Source organism: Dunckerocampus dactyliophorus, chromosome 9 (genome assembly GCF_027744805.1).
Source record: "Dunckerocampus dactyliophorus isolate RoL2022-P2 chromosome 9, RoL_Ddac_1.1, whole genome shotgun sequence".
NCBI classification, from domain to species: Eukaryota; Metazoa; Chordata; class Actinopteri; order Syngnathiformes; family Syngnathidae; genus Dunckerocampus; species Dunckerocampus dactyliophorus.
The window spans coordinates 29409897-29437894 of NC_072827.1; the positions used below are offsets into that span (position 1 = coordinate 29409897).

Genomic DNA, 27998 nt, shown 5'->3' on the forward strand with positions numbered 1-27998 from the left:
TGTCAATTTATTGAGGGCATCACAAATATCAACCTTTTTTTTAATCATTTGATTAATCGATCATCATGATAGGCCTATGTGTCGGTATCGCTGAAACCAGCCTGTCTTTTAGTCAGTATGGCTTTGGAAAGGAAATCAGCGGTATCGCACATCGCTCGTGGCCTGAGGCGCCGTATCACTACGTCAGACAAGTTATTCCTTGGTGTTAGCTCCTACAATAGCAATGTCGCTTTAGCTAGGTTAATATGCATGTCACGGCATGTAAATGTTGGTGGTTTTTGTATGTTTGTTAGAGAGCTTTAAATGCAAAATATTGGCTGACTGACTCTTCAATACCTGTTAGCGAAAAACTGCCAGCACGAGGCAGCTATCGAGAACACACAGAAAAGGGAAAGGCACATCTTGTGTCCCATAAGGACTGCAGATGATGGGCAAAATTCTAAATAAAGGTGCAGTTTTCAATATTCAAGTGTACAATAATTTAAAGAAAAAGGTATACATTCAACATTGAGGGGAAAAAAGCAATTATTTTAATTATCGTGGAACATTAAATTAAGAAATAAGATACTTCCCTTAACAGCCAAAATGGCATGAAAACAACATCAAACTACGCTTAAGTGTAAGGTCCACTGAGTTTTGAACAATAACAATCAAGAGATTCCTCAAGACAGAACATTCTTGTGGTCAGTTGTCAGAACACTAAATGTTGAGGAAAACTGGTGGATCTGCTCATTTGCATTCAAGTACACAAATACTCAATGTCATAGAGACGTCCGTATGCATTTCAACATCTATTTACCTTTCGAGTGTGACATGCAGTTGTTTGGAAACGATCACGGCACAGCCCCATGTAGGAAGTGGAGGCCACCTCGCACACACTGTACATGTATTAACTGATGTGCAGCTCAGTTCAAAGAAATTACAAAGCAAGTTTTACACATCTAACAGTTAACAACAAAGCGGCGTTGCCAATTTTCATTATTTCAGTCCACGTTGCAGGACTTCTAATTCTCCATGGCATCCAGGAACTCTTCCCCAATGATGTGCTCCAGCCTCTTTAACACTCCGTCCGCACTGGCTGCCGGGTAGTCTGCTACCTGGCCTTGGGGCAGTGGTTGGCTGTGGGAGGAAGTGGGGGCCTGGAAAGAACAGCACAGAGTGCAAAGAAAAGGCAACAGCTGGGTGATGGAGGACAAAGAGCGCTGGGTGAGGAGGGGAAACTCCAAGTGTTCCGAAATGGATTCCTCACTCAGCCCGTTGAATGCCTGCAAAACATATTTCCATAAGGTAAGCCCACACAAGAGTCTGAAGAAAACAATTTCCATATTCGACTTCTCGTCTTACCCCGTAACGTTGCTGTATTCCCTCCAGTATCCGTACGACATGGGGCTTGCACTCCTGTTGTCCTTCTATCAGTGCACTCTCTGGACCGCTGTAGTGGTTCACATCCACTTCAGGTACAAACGCCCAGCGGTACCTGTACATGGAGTCAGAAATACAGTAAATACGCTCTGAGATCACCTGCGACTAGCAAACGCGAGTCATTGAGACGCCCGTAAAAATGTCGATTTTTGACGCTCTGGATTATGTTGCTGCATTGAGGCACCAGCGTACGGCTTGCTGCTCCCCCTCCAAACCATCTCGGTAGCCTGACATTAATGTTCGCCTCCGATTTTGGATGAATATTTGCGATAAAAGTGACTGTTGTAATTATTAGATTAGGTTCAGCTCCAGAACCCTCCACGTCTCTCTTCAATTGCCATTTGTCACTCGCAACAAAGGAAGCTAACAAGTTAAAGGCATAGATATGCCTGTGAATATTCTCATTCACCCAGTCACTGTATTGTCAGGGCACTGAATCGATCGCAACTGGACTGATCAAGTTGACTTAGAAGACGTTCCACTTCTGATCCGAGCAGGCTTCATCAGTTCATAGTCAAAGACAAGGTGGGATAAACACTAGTCCAACTAGATAGGACAGCTCTAGTCCCACAGCTTGGTGCAGATCCTCTAAAGGAGGAGGCATGTCCAGACAAGAATGGTTTCGGTCTTTTGTGGCGTCAAATGACGGTCGTTAGGGTACAATAGGGGGGCCTCTGGCCGCCAACGATGGCCGTTAGCATTCCATTGAGCTGTAATGATAGTCATGGACCCACCTGTGCCTTGTTTATTTGTTAGAGGCCAAATGACTGAATCTTTTAGGAAGGGATGAAAGGACAGCATTGTATGTTGGAGAAAGGTGGTGTCGCAGACCTCCCCCACTGTGCAGAGATGGCTTCTCAACCTTGACTCCTCTTTCAAACATGTCTTCTCCGTTCAGAATGTGCATATTTTTGTCCTCCATAGAGTGCCTTTTCACTTTGACGTGCAGGTAGCACAGAAGCACAGTCCAGGTTTGAGCCCTAAGTGTGCCTCATACACTTTGGTATCTACAGTATAGAGCAGGGGTGTCCAAAGTATGGCCCGGAGTTGTTTGTTTCTTTTTTTTTTTTTTAATAAATCGTTCCTCAGCACATTCTAAAATACAATTAAACAAGAAAAAAAATAAAAGCAACAGCAAAAACTGAGAAAACGACTAATTTTTATGAGAATAAAGACAAAATATTAGGAGAATAAAGTCGTAAAATAAAGAGAAAAAATTGTATAAAGCTGAAATATCAGTCAACATATTACGAGAAACTAACAAAACAAAGAATACGTTGCAATTTTAGGAAAATTTGGTTGTTTTACAGTAATATTCCGATAATAAAGTCAGAATTATATGAAAACAAAGTCATAATATTCCAAAATAAAAGGTGCTAGAAGAAAGTTGAACTGTGTGTAAAAAAATATCTATATAGCAAAAAAAGTGTCATGTAAAAGAAAAAGAGTAAAAGAGTCAAAATACACTTTGTCACCGATAACACAAAGATGATATGCAGGCCGTTTTTTCTTTAAATGTAAAAGAAAAAAACATTGGAGCATGTCCGCTTGGGTTGGTTTAAAAAAAAAAAGTTTCAATGGCCTACGCGTTGGTATCTGGGCCTCGGTGGAAAAAGTGTGGACACCGCTGGAAAAGTGTATTGTCCCTTAAGAAGATATCATAAAATGGTTGCTGAAGTCTGAGAGGTGTATTCACTTTTGTGAGAATAACGACATGTCCTCTTTCCCCAAATATGACTGCTTACATCTGAAAGAGTGGTATCCTCTCTGGAGGGAAAGCCAAGGACGTGTCAAGAAACTTGCAAGCTGACAGGTACAAATCCAACTCCGCCTGAGAGAAATTCACCGGAGGGTTTCTGTCAAGGGCTCCACGCACGACTTTAGCCAGTCTGGGAGTACACAAGTGGAGATAACAGTCATTTAGAGTGTCTGCATTCTCAGGGAATTTACGGGTAACAAAATCTTGAGCTCACTTGGAGACATCTTTATCTTCCAGCAGAGCTTTCTCTAGACGCGCAAATATGCGAATCTGAAAAGAAAGCAGTTGTCAGTAAAACAAAGTGTGTGTGTGTGAAAAAAAAAAATAAACTTTTACCAGCTCTGTGACCATGATCGGCCAAAGAGATGTCAGGTGCTGGGATGAAATCCGCAGCAGGAGAACACGGAACATCAGGAACATCTGAGCAGACACAGCGGGGCTCGGATTCATTCGTAAAGCCTCCGTGAGCCGCTCTGTTGGGATGCAACATGTTGTGACCACTACACTCATCATTCTTGACTGCATATAATGGACCTTGTCCCACCTTGGATGAGAGGAAGATAGAGATGATACTGGTCGAGTTCCCCACTGAACATCGCAAACGCCTGGCGCTTGATTAGCATGGGTTTCTGGTCCACATTGGAAAAAAGCTTCAAGGAGCCGCTCTGCATGCCTGCAATTGTCAAGTGGGACATTCACACATCTGTCATTCTGCCACATCTTTCATAGCAACCATTCCTTGAAGGTTTCTTGTACTCACTCATGAGGTCTTTAAACATGGTCTTTTCATGAGTCAGCAGGTGGTCAATTATGGATTTCCAACTAGAGAGAGCACATGACAAAAAGCAACTTTTCAAAGTGCTTATTACAGTCGTCCCTTGCCACATCGCAGTTCGAATTTTGAGGCTTCACTCTCAGGTTAAAAAAACCCCAACAAATTAATAATTAATTTCAATAACTTGAAATGGTACAAAGGTAAGTGGTGAACTGCCACAGTTTAACAATTTAAAGCCGTTCTGCAGAAATGGAGGTTGACCAAGCGGTTGGCAGTTGGTGCAACCAATTCCTACAGGCGTTCCAACTTTTCTTGAGTACTTACAGTACGTAGCCTACTCCTTCTAAAAGCAGTGTTTGGAACACACAGTGGCGCTATACCCTCGTGAGCATCAGCTGAACAGTATTGTACTGCCTGAAAGCCACGTGTTGCTACACAAATGGCAAGGAAAAGCCATTTAACAAATTAACAATGGAAGAGACACAAACCATCTTAACGCTTAAAAATGTAGGATTTTCCTACAGAGAAATTGGGGTGTTCTAAAACTTTTGACCGGTAGTGTACCACCACGTAAAACTGATATTTTAAGTAACACTGTGGACCACTGTGAGCTAGCATAGAAATAAAAATGAAATAACACCCTTACCTCGGTGCACAGGAGGCATCCATTGTGAAGAAGAGGGGGTCCATGAAGAGCTCAAACACTTCTTTCCTCCAGGCCCTCTTCGTGTAGGCATAACCACTCAGGCTGCTCAGTAGCTGGGCACCGGCCTCGAAGCTGGGCATGTTATAGGCACTACAAACACAGAGAAGGACTTCATTATAAAGTCAAAAAGGCCTGAAGTGCTTGCATGGTGCGTCAAATAGCTACCTGTGGTTCTTCAAGTAGGGGAAAACATAGTACATGAGACGAGAAATCAGAGGAACTGCTTTCTCCTTCTCATCACTCCGGTATACCATGTCAAGAAGTGGTGCCAAGATCTACACAGCAAGACAAATGCATTATGTGCATGTGTGCTTGGTCTCCTTGTCATGTTGGAAAACTGCCATGTGGCCCAGTTTGTGTTTGACAATGCCACAGTACATGGAATTCATGTTTCCGTCAAAGAAGCGCGGCTCCCCAGTGCTGGCAGAACTCGTGCAGCCACATACCATGACGCTACCACCACAATGCTTGACTGTAGGCAAGAAACAATTATATTGCTACTCACTTGTGTTGCCAGATATTTAGACAATAATGGCTGTGTCATTTTCAGTGGATAATAAATCAATACTTACATACAGGCTGTAGTACACTGACTACGCTAGAGTATTGTCCCTGGAGAAGTGTAGGATAATATTGTTTTATTAACCTGTTAGCTGAGTGAGTAAATATTTATTACAAGTAGATTTTAGACAAACTGTTTATTGATGTTCACTGATTGAATTATTAACCGAGTGCCTTAATATAAGTACAATGTAATGATAACTTTTTTATCGATTAATCTAATAACTGAGTGAGTGAGTACAAGTCATTTATAGAAATGATGCTTTATTAAACTGTCAGCTGAATAGATGAACATTGGTTTAAGTAGGTGAAAGGGGAAGAGGGAGCGTGAGGGATAACGATGCATAAACAGCTTGCACCAGCCAGGGTCAGCAGCCAGGTAAGGTCACAGAATGTAGTCAAAATAGACAACGTAAAATCTGGGAGGGTATGTGCTATTTTGTTCAGAAAAAGGCGCTGATGAGACTCCGACCGCGTAAGCTAAGACGCAATTCTCAGCTGTTGTCATCACACACATATCGCCAAAGAATGCAAGGATACGATATTTTGGTGCCGATGGTCCGAGGACAACAATTATAAAAAGGCAGAGGGGATGAGCGATCGAGGCCGACTCTCTCTCCTTCCAGTCAGGATGCCACAGGAGAACATCAGTAGAGACAGCTCGCCCGGATATCCGAAGAATGTGGAATTATTCTGTCTGATTTATTTTTTAATACATTTTGTAAATTTAATACCAGTGTGTGAGTCTTCTTTCCTTCTCATAACTGGAGATTAACAAACACGTAAGTGGGAAGTGAAATTGGCTTGATTAATTTTCTAAAGTGGTCCTTTTGACCTTTAGTAGGTTGCGGAGACGTTAATCTCCAACAGAAGATACACTGTGATAAAATGCTTGCGGAAATGTGAGGAGTGTACTGACTTTTGTGTAGAAAACAAACGCACCTCAGCCAGGACTACAAGGGCCTGCACGCTGTAAACTGAGGGAGCCGAGGATGAAACCATGGTGCTGGCCTGAGCCGCTGTCTCTGCCAGGACGAAGAAAAATGAGTTCATCTGGTTCTCTTTACAAAGCTTCAAACATTTCAGAGTTGCCCCACTGTGGACTGAGGCCGTTGTGCAAAACAACAAAGTTTTTAGGCTTGCACAGAGGGACATCTAAATGAAAAAATGTTGGCAAAGCCGTAACAAATTCGAGGCATACTGAAGTCCAAATTCTAGATTAGTAGTGCAAGTGCAAGACACAAAAGCAAACATTAAAATCTGTAACTGCTCCAAGCCTCTACTTAAAAGTCGTATTTTATCATCAATGCAATAATGTTCGTTCTGCTACTTCGTGCCACATTTGCTTGCATAACATTGCCGTGCAGAAATATGAATCACAACTTACCAAAATGGTCGCCATCCATATCAGCGTCATCAGGCTCATCTGCTTCGGGGCACACCTGCGGCTGAACTTTGACCTCGAGGCTGCGGCTAAGCCAACTGGTCTGCTCGAGAGATGACCCCGCGATTCCGCCCACGGCCTCCAGGATGCGCTGAGTCACCTCCTGCCCAACAACAGTGTTACTAGGTCGTTTTACAGCCTGGATCAAATGCTTAGAACAGAAAATAAGTGCTAAATTGTCATACTTGCAGATCTCGGGTATCCTTCTTATTGTCCAGGTTGGGGAGTCTATTCACAACTTCATTTAAGATGCTACAAGGTACACACGTCAGAAAATTGATCAGCTAACAAAGAGGAGACAATTTTAATCAAACTGTGGCGTTTACAGTTGTGCTCAAAAGTTTCAAATGCGGTTTGCTGTTGCACTTATTACATGTGTGCCTTCATATAACCTATGTAGTGGCAATTTTATATTTTCCATTCTTCCATTTACAGCGGGTTTGCTTTGACAGTCTCCTGTGCAGAATATAAACATAACTGTATGATAATAAATGCTTTCAACCAATCACTAGCCACGAGTGAAAGAAAAGCTTTTGTAATATCATTCACATTCTCTGAGAAATGGCCAAAAAATACAAATAAATCACAAATTCTGCTAGGATATGTAAACTTAAGAGCAGAACTGTAAATATGCGAGTAAATATATGCCCAGACCCCAGCAGTAAGAAGTGACCAGGTGGAGCCAGATTCAGTTGGACAGACTCCCGTAGAAGACTGAGGAGAGGGGCAATGTTTTCCTGCAAGGCTTGAGCTGAAAGGCTACGAACATAAAAGGAGAAGAGGTGAGCATTCGCACAAGTCAAACACCCTTACAGTTAAACAATTTGGACTTCAACCCTAACTTTCTGGAAGAGTACACCTCAAATGTCCCACATTCGCTTTTTCTTTAGCTGTAGAAATAGGAACTTAATGTGATATAGCAATGGAGGACATACATCTCTGTCCTGGCTGCTCAGTACAAAATGGCTGAAGCAATATGGCTGTGGGTGACTTATTTATAGACTTGTGTGACAGTTGATTATGTTAAAATGCTTGATGCATGTCATCAAAGTGTGAGTAGTTTTATTTTTAGGGCTGCCAAATGCTAAAAAATTGTAATCAAATTCATCACAGTTTTCAAGTCAATTAATTATGATGAATCAGCATTTGCCACTATGTGTGAAATATGCCCATTTTTTTGCTGCATCTTATGAACAGAAAGATAAATGACAGGACAAGATTATATATATTTGTATGTATTAACAGCTTCAAATGAACTGAAAATTTAAATCAAGCTAAAAGATACCATACATGTGTGAAAATGTATTTGCCTCACGCTATAGCCTCTTCAATAGTAGCACAACATTTGAATCACACTTTAAACGCATTATTATGAGCCATGAAAGGTTGCATTCAAAGACACCACGTAACTTAAGTTGAATTCAGGTTATGAGTGTAGATGTATTTTCTGGGATTTCCGAGCATACTTAAATGCAACAGCAACAGCTTGACACTGGAACGGATAATTTCAGTTTTGACTGACATGGAAAGGATTGCGGTCTACTTTGAAGGTTCCGCTACACGTGAAGTTGAAGTTTCAGACGTGTCTCACGCTACTTACCTCTTGATATAAGCGTAGGTGAACTGCAACATCGGGATGTCTACCAGGGTTGACTTCTAATTAAGAGGAAACAGACCAAAAAGGTTTGTGATAACAGAACTTCTGAGTGTCCATGTATTTTTTTTGTCGTACCTGATCTCCTTTGAGCTGATGAGGTTTTTTCACCACCTCTTTGACCAACTGTAGGATTGTGTCCATATGCAGGACGTTCAATGATTTCACCAGATCTACGATGGTTAGATGAGGCTCACTGACCGCAGGTAAGACCTAAAGTAGAGACAATCATGTGATGCGTTAATGGGGTTCTTAATCGCTCAATTTCTTCACCGTGTTGTTCAAAACATTTCAGTTCCTACATTGTTTGTGTGCCTCCTTTTACTCTTCCGGCTGCTCCACGCTGCTCCAAGTGAAGCCATGAGCGGAACCCCATATTGACCAGTCAGAGGAACCAGGAACTGTAATATCCGCTGGCGCAGAATCTTTAGAGCACACAGAGATAATGGATGAAATCTGCTCTTACTCAGTGCACATTTGTGAAATGTATACAGCATCTCATCAGAAGTGAGTACACCCCTCACATTTCAGCAAGCACTTTTACTACAGGGACAATACTATATACAGTAAATGAAACTTGTATATACTTTGGGTGTAGTCAGTGTACAGCTTGTATAGCAGTATAGAATGAAAATGACTCAACGCACATTCATTACTGTCTAAATAACTGACAACATAAGCGAGTACCAAGATAACTGAGTCTTGTCTGCAGTCAAGCATGGTGGTGGTAGCCTCATTGTCCGGGGCTGCATAAGTGCTGCCGGCACCGGGGAGCTGCGATTCAGTGAGGGGAAACATGAATTCCAACATGGACTGTGACATTCTCTGACCGTTTTCCCAACATAAATCCAAACACACCTCCAAGATGAGGAATATGAAGGTGATGGAGTGGCTAAGTTTCATTTCTATGATATAATATTAGTGTACTGCATAAAATTCTTGCTGAAATTTAATGGGTGTGCTCACTTTTGTGAGATACTCTCAGTATCTAGCAGCAACTACACACCTTGGTGCTTTTAAAGAAGACAGAAGAACTGTGCTTGTTGCTCTGTGCAGTGTCAGGTGACCGCTTGTGAAACTCTTCCTTCATAACCACGCCCCATAGCAACGCCATGCTACTGAGCATGTGCGGCAGCGCTTCGATCACAGCGCTGCGTGCGTTGCGGACTTCAACGGAGTCAGAGCTGACCATGGCCTAACAATACAGACAGGAAGAGGAATACATGTTACACTGACAGTCAACAAGCAGTACTGGACTGCTTGTTGGGTTGGTGCGTGTGGGTCTCACTCTCTTGCTGTCGAGTAGACAGTAGTGTGTAATGGTGGTCAGGCCTTCTAAAAGGGTCAGTGGGTAGTCCGGTGCAATGTTTTCCCTCCGACCAGTCAAGCTAACAATGCAAAAACACAAATCAATCATTGAATATAAACTTCCAAAGTTGGGAGTTTAATCAAACTGTTCTGAAACCTGTTCAAACCATGTGTGACTTCACGAGAGACTCCAGTTCAGGGAGCATCTAAAGGATTAACTCCACAAGGGTGTTTTGTTTTTTCTTTGGCTTTTTTGTGACACCAACACAGAGGGGTACCAGTGATGGTAAAGGAAACACGTGATGATAACCACAGAACCAGAAATAGAGCATGCTACATGGGTCTGACTGTTCAGTGTTTTAAAATTAATTAATACAACCTTCTAAATACGTTTAACATTAGAGCCTTCTAGCTATGAAATAACACCCCTATGGTCATCTTTACACTTGTATTATCCAATACAGCAGACATAATAATAACAAATAAGCCATTTAAGACATAAATAAGACTTGTGCTCGTGTGTTACTGCAAATGTGGCCCAGTGCTAGGGGAGCTGAGTTGGAGGCAGAGAAAAAGTTTTATCTTGGCATGGATTACGGGCAATAGTAGCCCGTTTTAGGGATTATTGTTCCTGTTGTGAGATAATTCATACCTGCAATAAAAGCCTGTTATTTATGTGTCCGAGTGACCAGTGCAGAATACTACATATCTTCTGAATGCCTTATGTGTTCTATATTGTCATTTAACCATTTATACGCTTGAAAATGTTTAATTTAGGCAAAAGAAAATGTAACATTTACTTAAATATGCTTTTTTTTTTTAAATAATAGGCCATATTTTTTTAAATAAAACGGGATGCCCAAGTGGATTCACTGTCAATTTAACTTCATTAAGCTAATTTATTATTATATAAATAGTAATGATGATATATTAGTTTCTTTTATGGTAACTTTATAATGATATTCTCCACATGACTTGTGTGTGTTAAAGTAAGATTTGTTTACCTCTGATTTGTCTTTCCTCCATCATGCTCATAAAGCTTAACCAGTTCATCCAAGTTCCTGCAAATCTGATTTATGAGTGGGGCAACAATGATGCCCAATGAGCGTCCCAAGTATGGCAAAGAAGAGCACAGCAGCGACACCCAGTGGGGATGCATGGCATAACCATACTGTGGCTGCAGAGCCCTGGCAGCGGCAGAAACGAACATTCCTTGAGCGGTGATGGGGTGACTTTGGACATACTGGGCTGCCTTGATGGACTGCTGGAACAGGACAGCAGTGTGCCAGCCCCGGGTCAGTGCGTTGCTGCCAGTCGGCGATTCCGCGGGCTGACCGGATGCGCCGCCTGATCCGGTTGCAGATGCAGCCTCGCTGGGCCACACGTGGTATTCCAAAACTATGAGAGCCTGGAGGAGTTTCAGTAATTCCACCTGCAAGGGATATTGCTCCTGTCCCTCTCCCTTCCCAACATTGACGAGACTCTCCTCTGACAGGCCACCCTCTTCATCTAGCAGCTCCAGAACCTTGGATGCTCCCTTGTCTGTTCCCCTTTGGCTTATATACATAGAAGTTGAAAGTGTAAGAAGAGCATACTGCTGCACTTTACATCCTGCCAGGAGTTTGCGGATGTGCTCCAGGCTGCCTTCCTGTCTTTGTCCCATGCAGGTAAGCTGGTTCACTATGCGTGTCAACACTTCCACACTCTTCACCTGAACATCCCTGTTCCCCTGCAAGTCAAGAGGGCCGAGGCTCATGTAGGAAGGGTAATGAGAGCAGAGAAATCGCAGGCACAAGTTCATCAGCAGTTCAATGAGAAGAGATGGGGGCACCGAGGGGCAGGATGAAGGGGAAAGCAAACAGCCGTAGAAGCTCATGCCATCCTGCGCCTGCTGATGACGCTGCAAGAGGTTGGAAACCAGGTTTAAATGTGCTGCAGAGCTGGTGTCCAGCGACGTGGAGGACAATGCCTCCACTAGAGGGCATTTGGCGCTACTCCTCAGCAGGCTGTCGAGCAGCGCCAAGCCTTGGAGTAAATGGTGCCAGCCGCCTGCCACATTATAAAGAAGCACATGATGGAAGAGCGATTCGATTGCCTCTTTCTTCTCTCGCTCCTGCTTTAACAGACGAGATCTAGCCATGGCCTCCAGCTCGAGGTCCTCTTCATCCTCACTTGACAGGGAATCAGATGCCTGGGTGCGCTCAGACTCGACCCTCTGCAGGCCATTGACCAGTCCTCCTTCATCGGTGCCAGAGCCAGAGTTCTCTGTGGACACCTGGGCACCACTGGTGTCTGCTGATTCCGTGTGCTCGCTCTTGACAGCCTCATCTTCCTCCTCCTCTCTATCCTCCTCCTCCGTCGCTTCACTCTCACTCCTGGATAGCGTCAAAGCGTCCCCTAGACCGGTCACCTCTGGATCACTGTCTAATTGCACCCACAGGGATTCCCGGTCCACAATGTTGTGAACATTGAAGGTGTTGACCTCATTAGCCACACCATCTACTAATGTACCAGACGCCTTGGCGGACCATCGGCTTCTGTTGCTTAGAACTTTTAGGTTGCCTTTAAAACAAAAAAACGTTATGACAGAACAGATAAAAGATTAACCAAAAAATAAAATAAAACAAAGGATGCTGGAAAACAAACTAACCAGCGGTGAGATTTTGTTTGATGGTCTGAATGGAGCAGCGCTGAGTGGAGGGGTGAAGCAGCAAGAGCAGGATCGGCTCCAGGATCCGGATCACGTCAGTGAGGGACAGAGCTCGGACCAGCCAGCACTGAGCTGCTGCACTTATTGAGCCGTCGGCGCAGCTTAGACTCTCCACCACAACACACAGAGACCTGAGGGAGGACCACAATTTAAGTTCAAGATGCCAGAATAACTGACTCGTAATATGAGACAACAATTCAGAGGCTGCACATGTGTGGTTGGCCGTCAAAATATGAATGATCAAAGTGTACTTGCAGAAAATGTTCATTACTGTATAAGCTCTAGCCTCTATAACTGGAATCTCCCATACAGTCAGTCGTCCTTTGTTAATTGCGGTTCATTGGTTCCAGACCCGACAGCGATCGGTGAATTCCCGCAGAGGGATTCACTCATTCATTCATTCATTTTCTGTGCCGCTTAGTTCTCATTAGGGTCGCGGGGGTATGCTGGAGCACGCGGCGGATGACAGTGACAGATAAGGGGAGAGAAGTGTAGAGCGACCTCATGTCATGAATCTTGACAAGCTTTGGGAAATACCTGAATGTATTTCCTTAAATTCTGCTTTGACGTCACTTGTCAATTACATGTATTAACATTGAAAATCCAAATCAATTTAAATTTATCATAGCGGTCGGGTCTGTAACCGGTATAAACGAGGGATGAGTGCATTATAATACTTATGTTAAGATTATTGTGCCTGTTGTGCGATCATGTCAAACTGCAATAAATGACTGTACTGGCGATCATGTCTGGTGCCTGTCTCACTGAACAATTACTGACACCACGTGGCCAATGTAAGATACTACATTCACAATTAGAATGCTTCTTGTATTGGTATTTTAGTTAGTGGCCACACGGTGGCAGAGTGGTTAGCATGTTGGCCACACAGTCAGAGGCATCTTTGTGTGGAGTTTGCATGTTCTCCCTGTGCGTGCGTGGGTTTTCTCTGGGTACTCCGGTTTCCTCCCACATTACAAAAAAATGCACATTAGGTCAATTGGCGAAACTAAATTGTCCATAGGTATGAATGTGAATGTGACTGGTTGTTTGTCTATCGATGTAGCGAGTGGACAAAAGCGAATAACGTTGGGGTTTCTGATTCGTACCAGGTGAGGTAACAGCTGTGGAAGGAGGCAACCTCCCACCGCTATTTATATTAACTCTGCATTTGTTGCATTTGAAGTATCACAAGTGGTCAGCATCTACCTCTGCAAGAACTTTAAAAACTTGCTGGAGATACTATGTTATACTATATTATATTACTATACTATATTATGACATCGGTGCTGTTGTTGCTGTGTGGTGCAATATACTTGTTAACAAATGACCATGTGGTCACAAAGGGCTTCAATTTCCTTTTCTACTCTCTCATGCACAAATCATTATTAAAGATTTAATAAACTAAAGTTGTTATATATAATGAGTTTGGAAATAACAATTAAATTAAAGCCTGCCTCCAATTAACACCCCGTCCCTTTGCAGTTTGGGTAAAAAAATGTCCCAACTATAATTAGCACATTTACGGAAGGCTATGTTATGACTATTTCAAATATACAGTACGTCTGGTGGCTCAATATTAAAAATTCTGTTTTAATTTGGTTAACATACTGTATGCACTAACCTGTCAAAAGAGCGACTGTTCCTGTTTGTGTGGATCTCACGGGTCAGGTGCCAAAGGATTGTGAAGCGGTGTAGGGCTTCAAGCCTCACAGCCTGGGTTACAAATGTACAAGTCACAATTTACACATGTTTGCCTTATTTGCTTATTAGCAATAGTTAAAAAGCAGAAATTAAAATGATAGTGGCTCAGCAGTAAAATTCACCTTTTCCCTGTGCAACAGCGCTTGGCAGATAATGTCCTCACAGATGGTTGCTGATGGAGCCAAACAGTGAAGCCGGTAAAAGAGTTCCACGCAGGAAGTGTGCTGTTCTCGACGCTCAGTGTCCAGTTGGCTCCAAAGGACTTGGGCAACCCTCTGGGTCAAAAGACAAAATCGTCAGCACCACATTTACTGACTTATTTGGGTAGCATAATCATTTTCCTAACCTGATAAAAGTCAGTGCCCTCCTCTATAGCACAAAGCAAAGCAGGGTAAATGGGGGGCACAGTGATCATCTGCAGCTGCCCACTCAGCGGGTTGGAGTCTGACATCTGGTAGCGTCTCTTCTTGTCCTGGATGACCAGTGCTAAGGACTGGGAGTGGTTGATGAGCTCCAACAGAGAGGACACTGCAGTGTGTTGGATTTTGTGGTCCCTTGACATGCAGCAGAGCGTCATCATAGACCTGAGCCACACGGGCAAGCTCTCCATGTCACCTCCTATGCATGAACGGACAAACACTGCTTAAATCTCAATCATTTTCCATTCAAGGAACAATATTGTTGAAAGTATGTTGGATATACTTTAGAGTAGTCAGTGTACAGCTTCTATAGCAGTATAGATTTATGATACACTGAAAATAAGTCGACCAGGCCAGTGTGTCTCGCCCGAAGTCAGCTGGGATAGGCGCGAGCCTACCCGCGACCCTAGTGAGGATAAGCTGCTTAGAAGATGGATGGATAAAAAGTCAACATACAGCCATGATTGTGCTGCAACACAAGTGAGCACACCTCACAGTGAACATGTCCAAATTCTGTCCTCAGTGTCAATAGTGTGAGCACCATTGTTATCTAACACTGCCCAAATCCTCTTGGGCATGGAATTTATCGGAGCTGCACAGGTTGTTACTGGAATCCATCCTTTCTTGCGAATGAGGACGCCCCACAGGTGCTCAGTTGGGTTCAGGTCTGGAGCAGACATACTTGGCCACTCCATTACCTTCATCTTCTTCAGCAAGGCACTTGTCATCTTCGAGGCGTGTTTGGGCCCCTTATCATGTTTGAAAACTGCCATGTGACCCAGTTTTCCAACAGCGTGTTTCCCTCAATGAACCACAGTTCCCCAGTGCCGGCAGCACTCATGCAGCCCTAGGCCATAACACTACCACCACCATGCTTGACCGTAGCCAAGACACAGTCATCTTGGTACTCACTTGTGTTGCCAGATATTAATCATAATAATGGCTGTGTGTTGAGTCATTTTCAGTGGATAGTGAAACTATACTGCTATGAAAGATGAACACTGACTATTCTGAAGCGTATCTAAGTTTCATTTCTTTAGTGTGCTCCTTGAGATGATATACCGTAATAAAAAATAGTTGCTGAAATGTGACATACTGTAAGTGGAGGGGGGTAGAGGAATACAATTCAACTGACCTGTGTGACCAAACATGTCCGCGTGTAGAGCCAGAGCCTCCTCTTCACTCAGGTACACAGGAAAGGTGGTACACTCCAAGAGCAGGTGGCAGGTGGCCGTGAAGGCCTGTCGACACGCCTCAGAGATCTCAGCCTTGCCCCGCGGCCTATAGCCAGCAGCCCAGTCTAGACAGTGCCCACGTTCTTTCCTCTTCTCTGCTTGCTGGGCATCTGGCCCAGGCTGAGTTTTTACTTTGTTGGGAGTGAACAGTTCAGTCAGTTTGTCTTTAATTTCCAATCCTCCTATGCTTAGTAGCAACGTCTTCTGGTCCACAGAGGCAGCAGGACGGGGCTTTTCCTCCAGTCCTCCAACATCTTCCACCTGTACCAGCAGGTGTCTAAAACCAACACCCAAGAAGTTTTATTTTGAAAGGTGAGTGGTCATGTTCTATATGCATTGTGCGCTGAGAAATAATGAGTAGCTCACCTTGTGGCTATGAATGCCAGGATCTCCTGCAAACATACTGTTGTGGTGTTGATACTGCCCCCCCTTCTCCACACTCCATGACCATCTTTGCCATTGCCCTTGGAGCCCATGACAGGCGGGAAGTGCTGCTCTGATGGTGAGGCGCTGATCCCCAGCCCGCTGTCCTCTGATCTGAGTGTCGGGTAGACGCCATCTGCAGGCTCGACCTCAACCCCATCTGTGTTGAGCTCTTCATCACCATGGTGACCATTATCCTCTCCAACATTGCCATCTCTTTCTCCATCCTTGATATCCTGGTTAGCGGTTACACAATGCAGCAAGCAATAAAGCAATGAAGAACTTTCCAGTTGTTGTTAGAAAGTCATGGTCAAACGTGTACCTGAGTCAGTCTGCCATCCTCCTCTTGCACCTCTAACTCTGTCTCCTCTGTGTGGGCTCCTGCCTCAAAGTCCATGAAGGCCACAGGCATCTGGATCTTACTCAGGACTTTGAAGCAAGCACGCAGGCCCTGTGTGATGTCTTCCAAGCTAACGGAGTCCATGTGGCTGTGCAGGGTCCGCAGCATGGTGCCCAACATTTCAGGAAGGAAGTGGGACTGGATATCAGCATGGAGCTCCTTTCGAAGAACATAGGAAATAAGAAAATATATATATTTATTAACATTTATTCATCCATCCATCCGTCCATTTTTGTCATTGCACATGGGAAAGCTGGAGCCTTTGCCAGCAGACTGGGATGTGTCTTAATGTTTCACACTCGCTACAATGGAACCTCTAAATTTAAATGCTGTCCAGTTATACCATTACCGATTATACCAAGTATTCTGTAAGGCGACCACTCATTTTGGAGACATTATTATTTTTACACTTACATGACAGTTAAGAATCACACTTAATTTGATTCCCATTATTTCCTATGGGAAAAATCGCATTGGAGAATGATCATTTAAAAGTCAATCATCTTGTTTTAGACCTTAGAGATACTTGGCGTGACAACGGAAGGTGCTACTGATTCTAAAAATAGAGAGTTCCTTACCAGAGGAAGAACATCAAGCAGAAAAATAATGAGATTAGACATTTCTATGACAGAGGGCGCAGGACAACTGATGACTTGAGGTGTTGGCAGATCAACATCTTTGCCACTACAGAACAGAAATGATAGGAAGTGTATTAAAATAAATGCATACTTCACATACAACTTGTTATTTGGAACACGCATATTACTGGGATGCCATCTTTAGGGTTAATGCAATATACTGTATATTGTGGTCATTATACTGTACGTGACAATGAAAGTGCAGCTCACCTGAGAGACGTGCAGAAGCGCTGAGTCATGTACTCCCACAAATATTCACTGTTCATGGAGCTCACGAGCATATTCATCGTCTTTATGATCTCCGATGCGTTCTTGTTCTCCTTTATCATGCTATAGAAACGGTGGTGGATATGTTACTTCTTCACGCTCTCACACTCAGAAGTCACCACAATAACCTCAACTTGATATTCACCGTAGACAGTATTTACTTCCCTGCAACGTATAAGAAACACGCTTTGTTGGAGCCACTGGGGATGCTGGGAAGCAACCCCGTCACCATACAAGTAGTGATTAACTACATTTAAATTGCTCTGGGGGCCACACTTTTGGAATGCTACACATAAGGGGGCGGACCTCGTCCTTCACTAGTTTTCTTATTGTGTGTGCAATGCCAATGCAAGGCCCAGCCATATGATCAAAACTTGACCAAAAGGCTAGTTAGTCATTAATAACGATAGTCAAAGATCCTGTATATAGCAGGAGCGCTCTGCTGTTTCAAACAATCTACTGCAAAAATAATCAATGATCCTCAATCTGAGTGATTCTCAACTTGCGTGTCTTTGCCTGGGGAAAAAAAAAAACGGATGAATGCACCCCGCGTTCTTGTCTGCGCGATTCACTTGCTACGCCACCATGAGGTGCGTGCCAAGTTCATGGTGACTTTGTCAAGCTTGAGCAGGAGGGGAGGGACATGCTTTCCATCCGACACACACCTGCAGATATCTGCTGGAGAAGAGCGCGACATAAAGAGAGAGACAGCGTCTCACCGCCGCAGCTCAGGTTGTGCTGCAAACGGTCCCTTTAAATGTAAGATATTTGAGAAGTCTGAGTTGAAAAATTTCTGCAATTTGGGTCGCAGCTGGTCATTGAGGGGTGATGGTGGGTCCAGCAGCCAAACCAGTTGAGATCCACTGCTCTATATGATAGGAACAAGGACCTACTGCAAAAGCACTAGTCAAAGATCCTCTATACGACAGGAGCAATGTAAACTTTTTAGGAATTTGCTGTAAAAATGTTACTCCTTCCAAGTTTTGAGTTGAAGTCGTGGACCGGCCTGATGTCACTTATGGCCGCATTTGGCCTGGTTTGGTTTTCTCTTTCCTGCCCTCACCTGGCCAACTGGTTGCCTGAGAGCCTTGAGCTGAGGACTGTATCCTCCCCCAGCATGTCTTGGCAGTAGCTGTAGAAGGCTCGGACCACCTCCAGCAGCACATTGCATAAGACTGCTGGACCTGGATAGGGTTGCCATCCATACAAAACCAATGAAGGAGCGAGTACCGTAATTCAATGTTTTGATGTGCTTCTGTGCTGTGCTTACCCAACTCCGGTTTATCCAGCAGGCTGATAATGATGCGAAAAGGCCTGAGGTAACCAATCACATTCTCCGGTTTGCTCTCCACATCCTTCTGTTTGAGGATGTTAATCAGACCCTGAAGCCACACAGACACCACCAGATAGGAAGGAGTATAACAGGTGAGAAACAAACATTACATGAAACACTGTGCAAACAGATACAACACGTGTGACCGAAATGTGAAGTATTCTGTCCCCTCTTGTTTGCTTTACAAGCTGCGTGCAAGAACTGCACCTTTTTTTTTCCAGAAAGTAGAAGCTAACAGGCGACAGAAGTCAATAAATAGTTCTAAATGGCCGCCCTGTAAGCCCACGCTCATCCCCTTCTTTAGTACAATGGCTGAGTGCATTTTGAGAGGGGTTTCCCATATTAACTTGTTGCACTAGTCTAGTTAAGCAATCTGGCTGCAGGCTACAGCATCACTCGTGTACTGACATTGCAACACTTCTTCATTTATATTTATATGTACAGTAGCTGTCATTTTTCATTTAACCAAAACATTTTCTTGAAAAAGATACTCAAGTAAAGTACCTGCACAATAAAACCACTAGAGTATGTGCTGAAGTAAAACAACATGTGCTCCTCCGATGATGTGGACAGGGTCGGATGTGGTGCAACCATTTCCCCTTTTATGTCTGTGCCTGAAAAAAAAAATAAACACAATGATATAGAAGAAGGTCGTAGAAGAAGGTCGGACTCTAACTGCAATGAACACTAATCGAATACACTTTTCCCACAAGAAATCATGAAAATCTAATTAATCCATTCCAGAAAGCCAAAAATGTTAACACAAAACATCTTTTTATAGTTTTACACGCAGAAGACAATTCCAAATGCATATGAAATGACGAACGAAAGGGATAAATAAACATTTAAGGTTACGTTTACCTTCAATGAAGATATGCTTCTTGACGCGACTGTTTCCAAAGACGCGACTTGGCAGTGAGATCAACACATTCCTTTTTTGCCATGAGTTACTTCAATCGTGTTTCTCACCTACACAACCCAAAATGCGGCCAAAGAATGATGCTAACGCCAGCATTTTGATAAAGAAAGTGAGAAACACTATTGAATTCCTTAACTAGTCACAAAACAGAAAAATGGTGTTGAAGAGGAAGGTGTTGCTCTCGCTGCCACATCGTGTCTTTGGGAACAGTCATGTCTTCAACGAATGAATGTTCATTTATCACTTTGATTCATCATTTCATCCCTTTTATTCACCATTTATATGCATGTAGAATTGTTGTATGAATGTAAAACTATAATTGTAAAACTATAAAAAACATGTTTTGTGTTAACATTTTTGAGAATCAACTGCTGATGACGTAGACGGGCAACATAGCTGACTTCCGGTTCTGATTGCCATTTTGTTAGCAAGCTTAGGATGCTAACAGGATGTTTTGTGATAAAATTAGATTAACTCATTCAAAACTAGGGCTGTCACGATAATCGATAAAACGATTAATGGAACGACAGAAAAAAACGAGGTCGATAATTTGACGCCTCGATGAACTGACATGTGCGACATGTACGTATGCCTGTTCCATTTCCTCGTCTTGCTGTAGCACACAGGCTGGATGACAGGAGGGTTCACTCTGCTTGGGTCTGAGCACATTGTTTTTTTAGTAAAATTAAGGAAAAGCGTGAGCCTCCTGTCAGCTATTCAGCGTCTTTGTCACAGTACGTGGAGGCGGGGGCTAGCTACGTAGTGATTGAATACAGTGAGTCCTAGCTAACAGTTAGCAAGCAAACGCTAATATGAATAAAAGCACAAAAGCGATAGTTTCTAAGCAAAATGCCACAGTTCCAGTGTGGATGTGCTGTGGGGCGTTCGTCCCGGCGGTTGCCGCTTGCTGGGGCGTTTGATCGGCGAAGTGAATGTATAGTGCCGGGCGGCGCCAGCTCACGATACCCAGGGTATGTGAAGTGGTGACTCTCCGCAATTCGTACATGCTGTAGTAGGCATCTTCTGTGCCTCACAAAGATACACTGCACACCATCTAGTGGCTCAAATGTGACATGACACAGTGATCACTGAATGATAAACCTAATGATAATATGATCTAAAAAAAAAATTAAAATAAATTATCGAAATTATCGATTGTCGTGGATAATTTCTAGCACAATTATCGACTAGCAAAAATGTGTGATCGTGACAGGCCTATTCAAAACTATAAAAATGGGTTTTGTGTTAACATTTTTGAGACTTCTTGCATAACTGTGTTAGTTAGCAAAGAACGGCAGAGTCAACCGCTGACGACATCATAGATGGGATGTCTTCCGGTTCCCATTTCCATGTAAGGATGTTTTGTGATAAAAATACATTAAGAACACGTTTACACTAATGCAGTGTATTAATAACACGACAAGCCGGAAAATGTAAGCAAAGCGAGGCAGATTTTTGGCGTCACTTTTCAACGTTAACTGAAAAACACGCTAACCAGGGTTCCACTGTACACATAAAAACAAACACTACAGCAAACGGAGAAAAGCAGAAATTGACATTACCACGGCTGTAGCTTAGAACACGTGACTCAGCACTTAAGTACATTGTAAAGACCAGTTACCTAGGAGCCATGCATAGAGACGCCTGTTGAGGGACATGTCTCTGCGGAGCAGTGTTAGTAAAGCCGCAGAAACCACCCTGGTCATGTCGCGTGTGCTAATCACAATATTGGTCTCTGCTGGGTCCTGAAACCAAAACAATGTAAAACAAGTTAGATGATGAGCAAGAGATGGTAAACTCCAACCAACCAACATTTTCTCATGCATGGAGAGGTAGATAAAGCTGCAGGGTGCTGACCACTCATGGTACTTTAAATGCAGCTACTGCCTTCTTGTGGAGCCGGTAAAAACTACATCAGGAGGTTGCCTACAGCCACAACTTGTTGAAGTTTTTTCACATGGCATTAATTAGAGACTTTGCCGGTTGTTTGTGTTGTTTTTGTAGACCACACACCAGGTGGCTATGGGAGACTTGGCAGAGGTGTTAATTGGACCATTTATGGCATACAGTATTTAATAACAATAACAATCATAATTGGGGATTTTTTTCTTTATGTTGTTAAAGATGCTGGCTGCTTTAAAACTCTAATTTGGCCACTGAAAACTAAAGATGTTCTCCACAGAAAATAGTTATGAACTTGTGATTTGGCGTTCACCTACCAGGCATGTGGCAAATGGGAAAAAGAAGAGCAGGATTTCGAGCATGTTCCTCTGCACCAGAACATTTGAGTCTTGCAGGGAAAGACACACAGACTTCACCTGAAGAAAGACAGAAGACCTTATGTTGCAACAACCGACTACATCGAGCAACTAATGACGGGGAAGACAAACGCGCTCACCACCAGGGGATGGTCATAGCCGAGCATGTGTTTCCGCTGTTGCAAGGGTAAGGCGTGGTCAAAGTGTGTGACGATAAAGACGGTGGCGGGCAGTCGAACTATGGGACTGACTAGTATGGAACCCCACAGGGCTCCATAGAAGACCTGCTGACCCACCAGCAGAGACAACTTAAGCAGCAAGGCATCAGTCCTGAACAAAGTAGTATTTCAGTGACGGGTGTACTCACTTTTGTGAGATACTGTATATTTTCTATGGCTATAATGACCAGTATACCTGTCATTGACCTCCAGTCCATCCTCCAGGCCTGGCAGCAGTCCCGTTATAAAGGCCTGAAGGCTGGGCAGCAAAGCCCTTTGCAGCGGTAGATAGTACCGCTCATACAGTGTGAGCAGAACAGGTTTCACTGCTGTGGCTGCGTAGCCTAACAGCGGGAACAAGCCTGAGCTAAAACACAGAAACATATGCACGACGATAAAAATGTGTCTCTCTATTCCAAGTATTTCAGCTTTTTTCTGTACCTGTAAATGAACAAATCCTTGGCCAGCCATTTTGTGCCAATGATTTTAAAGATGACTTCGTAGGTCTCTAGAGCCTTGAGGTGCACTCCGCTGGGCAAGGCCGGGTGCAGGCACTGGGCCAGACGCTTGCCGATGATCAGCCTCTTGGGCAAGAGGGAGTAGCGGAGGTTACTCTGCAGGGCCTAACAGTAAGGGAGAGAAAATAATTAGTAAACAATTCATTAAATGTGGCAATTTGTACCAGGACTGTTCGTCAGGGGTGTCCAAAGTGCGCCCCACGGCCCGTTTACAGCTCACAGCTGTTTTTAAAAAAATATAGATCCGCCTGTCGACCTCACGCTCCAACCTTCCCTCACTCGTGAACAAAACCCCGAGATATTTGAACTCCTCCACCTGGGGCAGGACCTCATTCCCAAGCCGGAGGGAGCAATCCACCCTTTCCCGACTGAGAACAGTGGCCTCAGATTTGGAGGTGCTGAGTCTCATCCCAGACGTTTCACACTCGGCTGCAAGCCGCCCCAAAAAGGTGATTACAGTGAAGCCGCAAAATTCAAAGCGTGAAGTGGCGAGGCATTACTGTACAAGTAATAGAAAAAGTGCCATATCTATTTTAAACATTTTGTCCCAACAAAATAGTCATTAAAAATGATGAGCAACAGTAAACAAAAATAACAAGTTGCAACGTGTTGTTATTGTTTTTAGGAGATATACACAGGACGGGCTCATATAGCTAGGGATGGTGCTCATAAACTCTGTTACTGTTTGAACATCATAAAAAGTCACTTTTGCATAGTAGGCCACTTTTAAGAATGTTCTACGCTACTTAAAAACTGCCTGTACAGTTAAGTCATTCAATCCCAGCCATTTTTTAAAAGACAACTCCTTCAGTACCGGCCATTTTAGACAATTTTGATCGATCTCTGATCTTTCAAGACACATAGAATATTGTGTTCTGTGGCTATATAAACATGGACCCTACCAAAAGAAAGATTAGACTCCCGTCTTTCCTCACAAAAAAAGATTTTGTTTTGACCTTTTTCCGCTCTTTCGTTATCAGCAGTAGAACACAGGGAAGTTTCAGGAAAATATCAGCTCCCGACTACTAAAGGGTATCTTTTAGTGAAAAGATTTCACTTTGACACAAATATTTTTTGCTTTTGTTACAGCTCAAATATCTAAACAGCTATACCACAACATAAACAACACAAAAAAGCTTCTTTTTTTTACACCAAAATAACTATTTATTTACAAATGTAACGCCATCAACTATTTACAATTTTCACATTTGGAACTCAACTATGTGTGTGCATGTGTGTGCGTGTTGTGTGTGCATGTGCATGCGCGTGTTACAATTTCCCCAAGAATGATTAACGTTCTGCACGCTACACTCCTCCACGCTCTCCAAATTCCTTCTTCCTGTCATGTGTCTTTCTACCGTCGTCACGATCTCTGCTGACCTCTTATCGAATGCATTTCTGTCACCCAGTGGCCGTTTTTATGGTTTATGTTTAGGCCTGTCACGATAATCAATAAAACGAATAATCGATGATAGAAAAAAAACAAGGTTGATAATTTTGACGCCTCGATAAATGGACATGTGCGACATGTACGTACGTATGCCTGTTCTATTTCCTCGTCTTGCTGTAGCACACAGGCTGGATGACAGGAGGGTTCACTCTGCTTGTGTCTAAGCACATTGGTTGTATAGTCAAATTAAGGGAAAGAGGGAGCCTCCTGTCAGCTCTTCAGCGTCTTTGTCACAGTACATGGAGGCGGGGGCTAGCTACGTAGTGATTGAATACATTGAGTGCTAGCTAGCAGTTAGCAAGCAAATGCTAAAAGTGATAGTTTCTAAGCCGAATGCCACAGTTCCAGTGTGGATGTGCTGAGGTGCATTCTTCCCGGCGGTTGGCGCTTGCTGGGGCGTTTGATCAGCGAATTGAATGTATAGTGCCGGGCGGCGCGAGCTCGCGATACAAAGGCTATGTGAAGTGGTGACGCGCCGCGATTCATTCAAGAGCATTGTAGGCATCTTATGTGCCTCCAACAGACACACTACACTTGAGTATCATCTAATGGCTCAAATGTGACATGACACAGTTATTATTGAATGATAAACGTAATGATAATATGGTCTAAAAAAAAGGTCGAAATTATCGATAATCGCCAATAATTTATAGCACAATTATCAACCAGCAAAATTAGTTATCGTGACAGGCCTACTTGCGTCATCACCTTTTTCGCAAAAGACGTATACATTGTTGGGGGTCGGGCCTTTGGGTTGATAAAAACGTATAACTACGTCTTTGGTATTGAATAAGTTAATAGGTTTTATTAAGGGGGCAGTTTGACTCAGGAACAGATTATTTCCATTCCATTCCTATTGAACAGTAAGCATTCACTCAATTTTATAAAGCATCAACATCATGTCTTTCATGCGTTGCATTGTACCTTGTTGAGCTTGCCCAAAGAGGAGATGAGGTCCGCCCATTCGCTGGAAGATTCAAAGTTTCGCAGCGCCTTCTCAATGACAGACGCGTAGTTACGATATCGGTAGTCGTTCTGCAGCTCTACTTCCTCGGGATCCATGACACAAATCGGTCACGTGGGTAGCATGGTCTCACAAATCGGTCTGCCGAACAACCAACACAAACAAGAAAGTCTGGAGTTAGGAGGCATGGATCAAAATCAACTTTCTCATGTTCACATGCCTCTGGGGCATGTTTATGGTAAACAGAATTAGGCAATGCATGTGAGAGAGGGAGAGAGTGCAGATAAAGGGTGGTGACAAGATTAGGGGAGGGGGAGGGGCACATCTGGACTCGCTGAGGCTTAGCAGAGATAAGCTTTGCAAGAAGAGGAGGACTTGCTTGCTGCTTCATTTCTACCCCGGCAGACATGGTGAAATTGTTGCTCACTGATGGGAGTGTTTAATGTAGTTTAAAATATGCCAACATTCTTTAGGCCAGGTGTCCCCAACCGGTCCATGGGTGGGGCTGGACAGGGTGGTGGAAAACTTTCAGAAGCAACAATAATAAAAACGTTTTTTAAAAACAGTTTTGTCAATACTGATATAAATTTGATGTAACCGGAGACGAATGATGGTCATGGACCCACCTGAAACCAAGGTGGCTGTGCCTTGTTTATTTGTCAGAGGCTAAATGATTGAATCTTTTAGGAAGCGATGAAAGGACAGCATTGTATGTGGGAGAAAGGTGGTGTCGCAGACCTCCCCCTCTGTTCAGTGACAGCTTCTCAACCTTAACATACTGTAAGTGGCTTCCCTCACTCCTCTTTCAAACCATCTATCTTCTCTGTCCAGAATGTGTACATTGAACAGTGGCCATATAAAGAAAGAGTGCTCTTTCTCTTTGAGGTGCAGGTTGACCGCAGAGTTAGCCCATCTGTGTTGTTTTTTTTTTTTTATGCACACAACACAAAATAAATACAAAGCATTACTTTACATTACATCACAACTATCAATAACATCCAGCATTTGGACTTGGTTCCAACCATCAGCAGAAAACTATACTCTGCAGAGTATGCCGGGATACATTTCCGATCAAGTGCAGTAATACGACCAATTTGTTTTACCACCTCAAAACCAAACACGTTGTTGAATACAACCAATTTTGTCCCATTTAAGCAAAATTAACAAACTAAACTTACTGCCTTCTGCACTTTTTACTGTCTATGGCAAGGCAAAATTGGAAAGAAACTTGAAACACTATCTTTATTAGAAGTAGTGTGCCATACACTCACTGTAGGTATTTCCTTTATTCACATAATTAATGCTTGAATTGAAAAAATGTACAATAATTGTGAAATATGTTTTTTTTTTTATTTGAAGTATCTGTCCATTGCAATTGAAGAATGTTCTTTATTTAAAGCAGCCGTGCCTAATACTTAGTATTTACCTAATGCACTGTATATGTTCCTTTATTAACAAGACACTAGTTTTTCCTGTTCTCTGTATCTTGCTGGCTGTGGTGCCCTTTGGAATGGTCTGCACCAAAAAAAAAAACAATATTTAAAGCTTTTTCTTTGAAGGCGACACTTTTTATGCAGTTTAACTCGTAATTGTGAACATTATAGACATTTTTTTGTACAATCAGCTCTTTTAAACCACTGCTGGCAACATAGTGGTGGTGGTGTTATATTTTGCTGTTGCATACAGTCCCTTCAATCTGTGCATAGGGGACATTTTTAATGTCAAATGTGTGAGTGAATTTTATCATGTATCATATATCATATCAACCCCCAGAAAACAACAAAATGAGGTTTTTAACAAACAATAGCATCACTATTGCTCTATGTTTCTCAGTGCTCCTGCATGCATTTGTGCAGACTGACAGCCATGATAAAGCAGATGGATGTCTACGTGTTCTCTGCGTGGACATCCACAGCGGACCTTGTCACATGATTTGACCCTATGCCCACCACTACACTTGTCCACAGCATAATGAGACAGCTTTTGGCCCAATAGCTGCATAAGTAGTTGAGTCTGTTATGTAACTGCACGTCGACATGAAGCTGCTGGGATAAAATCCTATTTGTGCATATTTAGCAAGCTAGGGCTAGGGGACATTTAAAATATTTAATCGATAACAATAATTCACATTGTAAATTAAGAAAGACACACCTTAAACAAGACAGCTAGCTAAGCTAGCTAGCTTAGTATCAGGTGCATCAATAAAATGACTCACCAAACGGAAAACAAGCGCCAAGACGCGCACCAGCTCACTGATTTCGAAGAACAAGGAGACATCAACATCGTTGTATCCTTCACATCACTGTGGTTTAAAAAAGGCTGGCAGCACATATGATGCATTTCTTTTATTCTCTAAATGGAGCGCATCAAAACAAAGTGTTCCTAAAGTGCTGCTATCATGACAGTCATTACCGGGCGGTATCCTCCAACTCAGCTGATACACAGAGGATAGACGGACTGGTTCATTTCCGGATTCTGAAGGGGGAGTTAGTGGATCTTTTCATTAGTAGAAGATGGGTTTTTGTCTTAAACGCAAACAAAAGGTAAATACACAAAAAACAATTTTACAACATATCAAATTTGGCATAGACCAATTTCATTTAATAAAATCTTAAATGACGAGGAATATACTCTTCAGAAACCCCTCCCCCGGATATGGTATATTCCAGGATGTGCAGTGTTTACAAAGCTCTCACCTCAATGTTAGATATTTGTGGGTACATCACTGTTCTTAAACACATTTTAAGTAGAACTTTTAGCTTTCATCACCTGTCCTAAAGCAATATTCCACTCACGATTGTGATTTTTATCATTTTACACAAAAATTAAAACATTTATTGAGTATAATACGTGGTAATAAGTGTATCGTTTTCGCACGTGAGACATACAGGTTAAATGAAGCGTGTCACACTGACT

At 43.0% G+C, this 27998-nt stretch overlaps 1 protein-coding gene across 1 annotated transcript; it reads right to left on the reverse strand.

The window, feature by feature from the left end:
- dop1b (DOP1 leucine zipper like protein B) lies at window positions 1-27524 on the reverse strand. Its single transcript, XM_054787588.1, has 38 exons — window positions 27298-27524; window positions 25043-25223; window positions 22592-22773; window positions 22347-22517; window positions 22073-22262; window positions 21894-21992; window positions 21296-21419; window positions 19260-19369; window positions 18693-18804; window positions 18486-18606; window positions 17366-17485; window positions 17096-17201; window positions 16440-16676; window positions 16061-16353; window positions 15595-15971; window positions 14387-14658; window positions 14163-14315; window positions 13961-14052; window positions 12280-12470; window positions 10634-12191; window positions 9610-9709; window positions 9328-9516; window positions 8624-8746; window positions 8400-8534; window positions 8268-8323; window positions 7322-7426; window positions 6853-6919; window positions 6611-6770; window positions 6166-6248; window positions 4828-4937; window positions 4603-4752; window positions 3942-4003; window positions 3726-3854; window positions 3518-3654; window positions 3396-3451; window positions 3168-3311; window positions 1345-1477; window positions 1-1265 (listed from the first exon to the last, which is right to left on the reverse strand). Exons 2-38 carry the CDS (start codon window positions 25178-25180, stop codon window positions 1005-1007), a joined length of 6846 nt encoding a protein of 2281 aa, XP_054643563.1. The 5' UTR covers window positions 25181-25223; window positions 27298-27524; the 3' UTR covers window positions 1-1004.
- Between the last annotated feature and the right edge of the window lie 474 nt (window positions 27525-27998).

Coding starts and splice junctions, on each gene's coding strand:
- dop1b (XM_054787588.1), bottom strand. CDS start 25,180: ATGGATCCCGAGGAAGTAGAGCTGCAGAACGACTACCGATATCGTAAC. Junction 9,517..9,609: donor GTCTACTCGACAGCAAGAGA/GTGAGACCCACA, acceptor CTGTATTGTTAG/GCCATGGTCAGCTCTGACTC. Junction 8,535..8,623: donor AAAGGAGGCACACAAACAAT/GTAGGAACTGAA, acceptor TCTCTACTTTAG/GTCTTACCTGCGGTCAGTGA.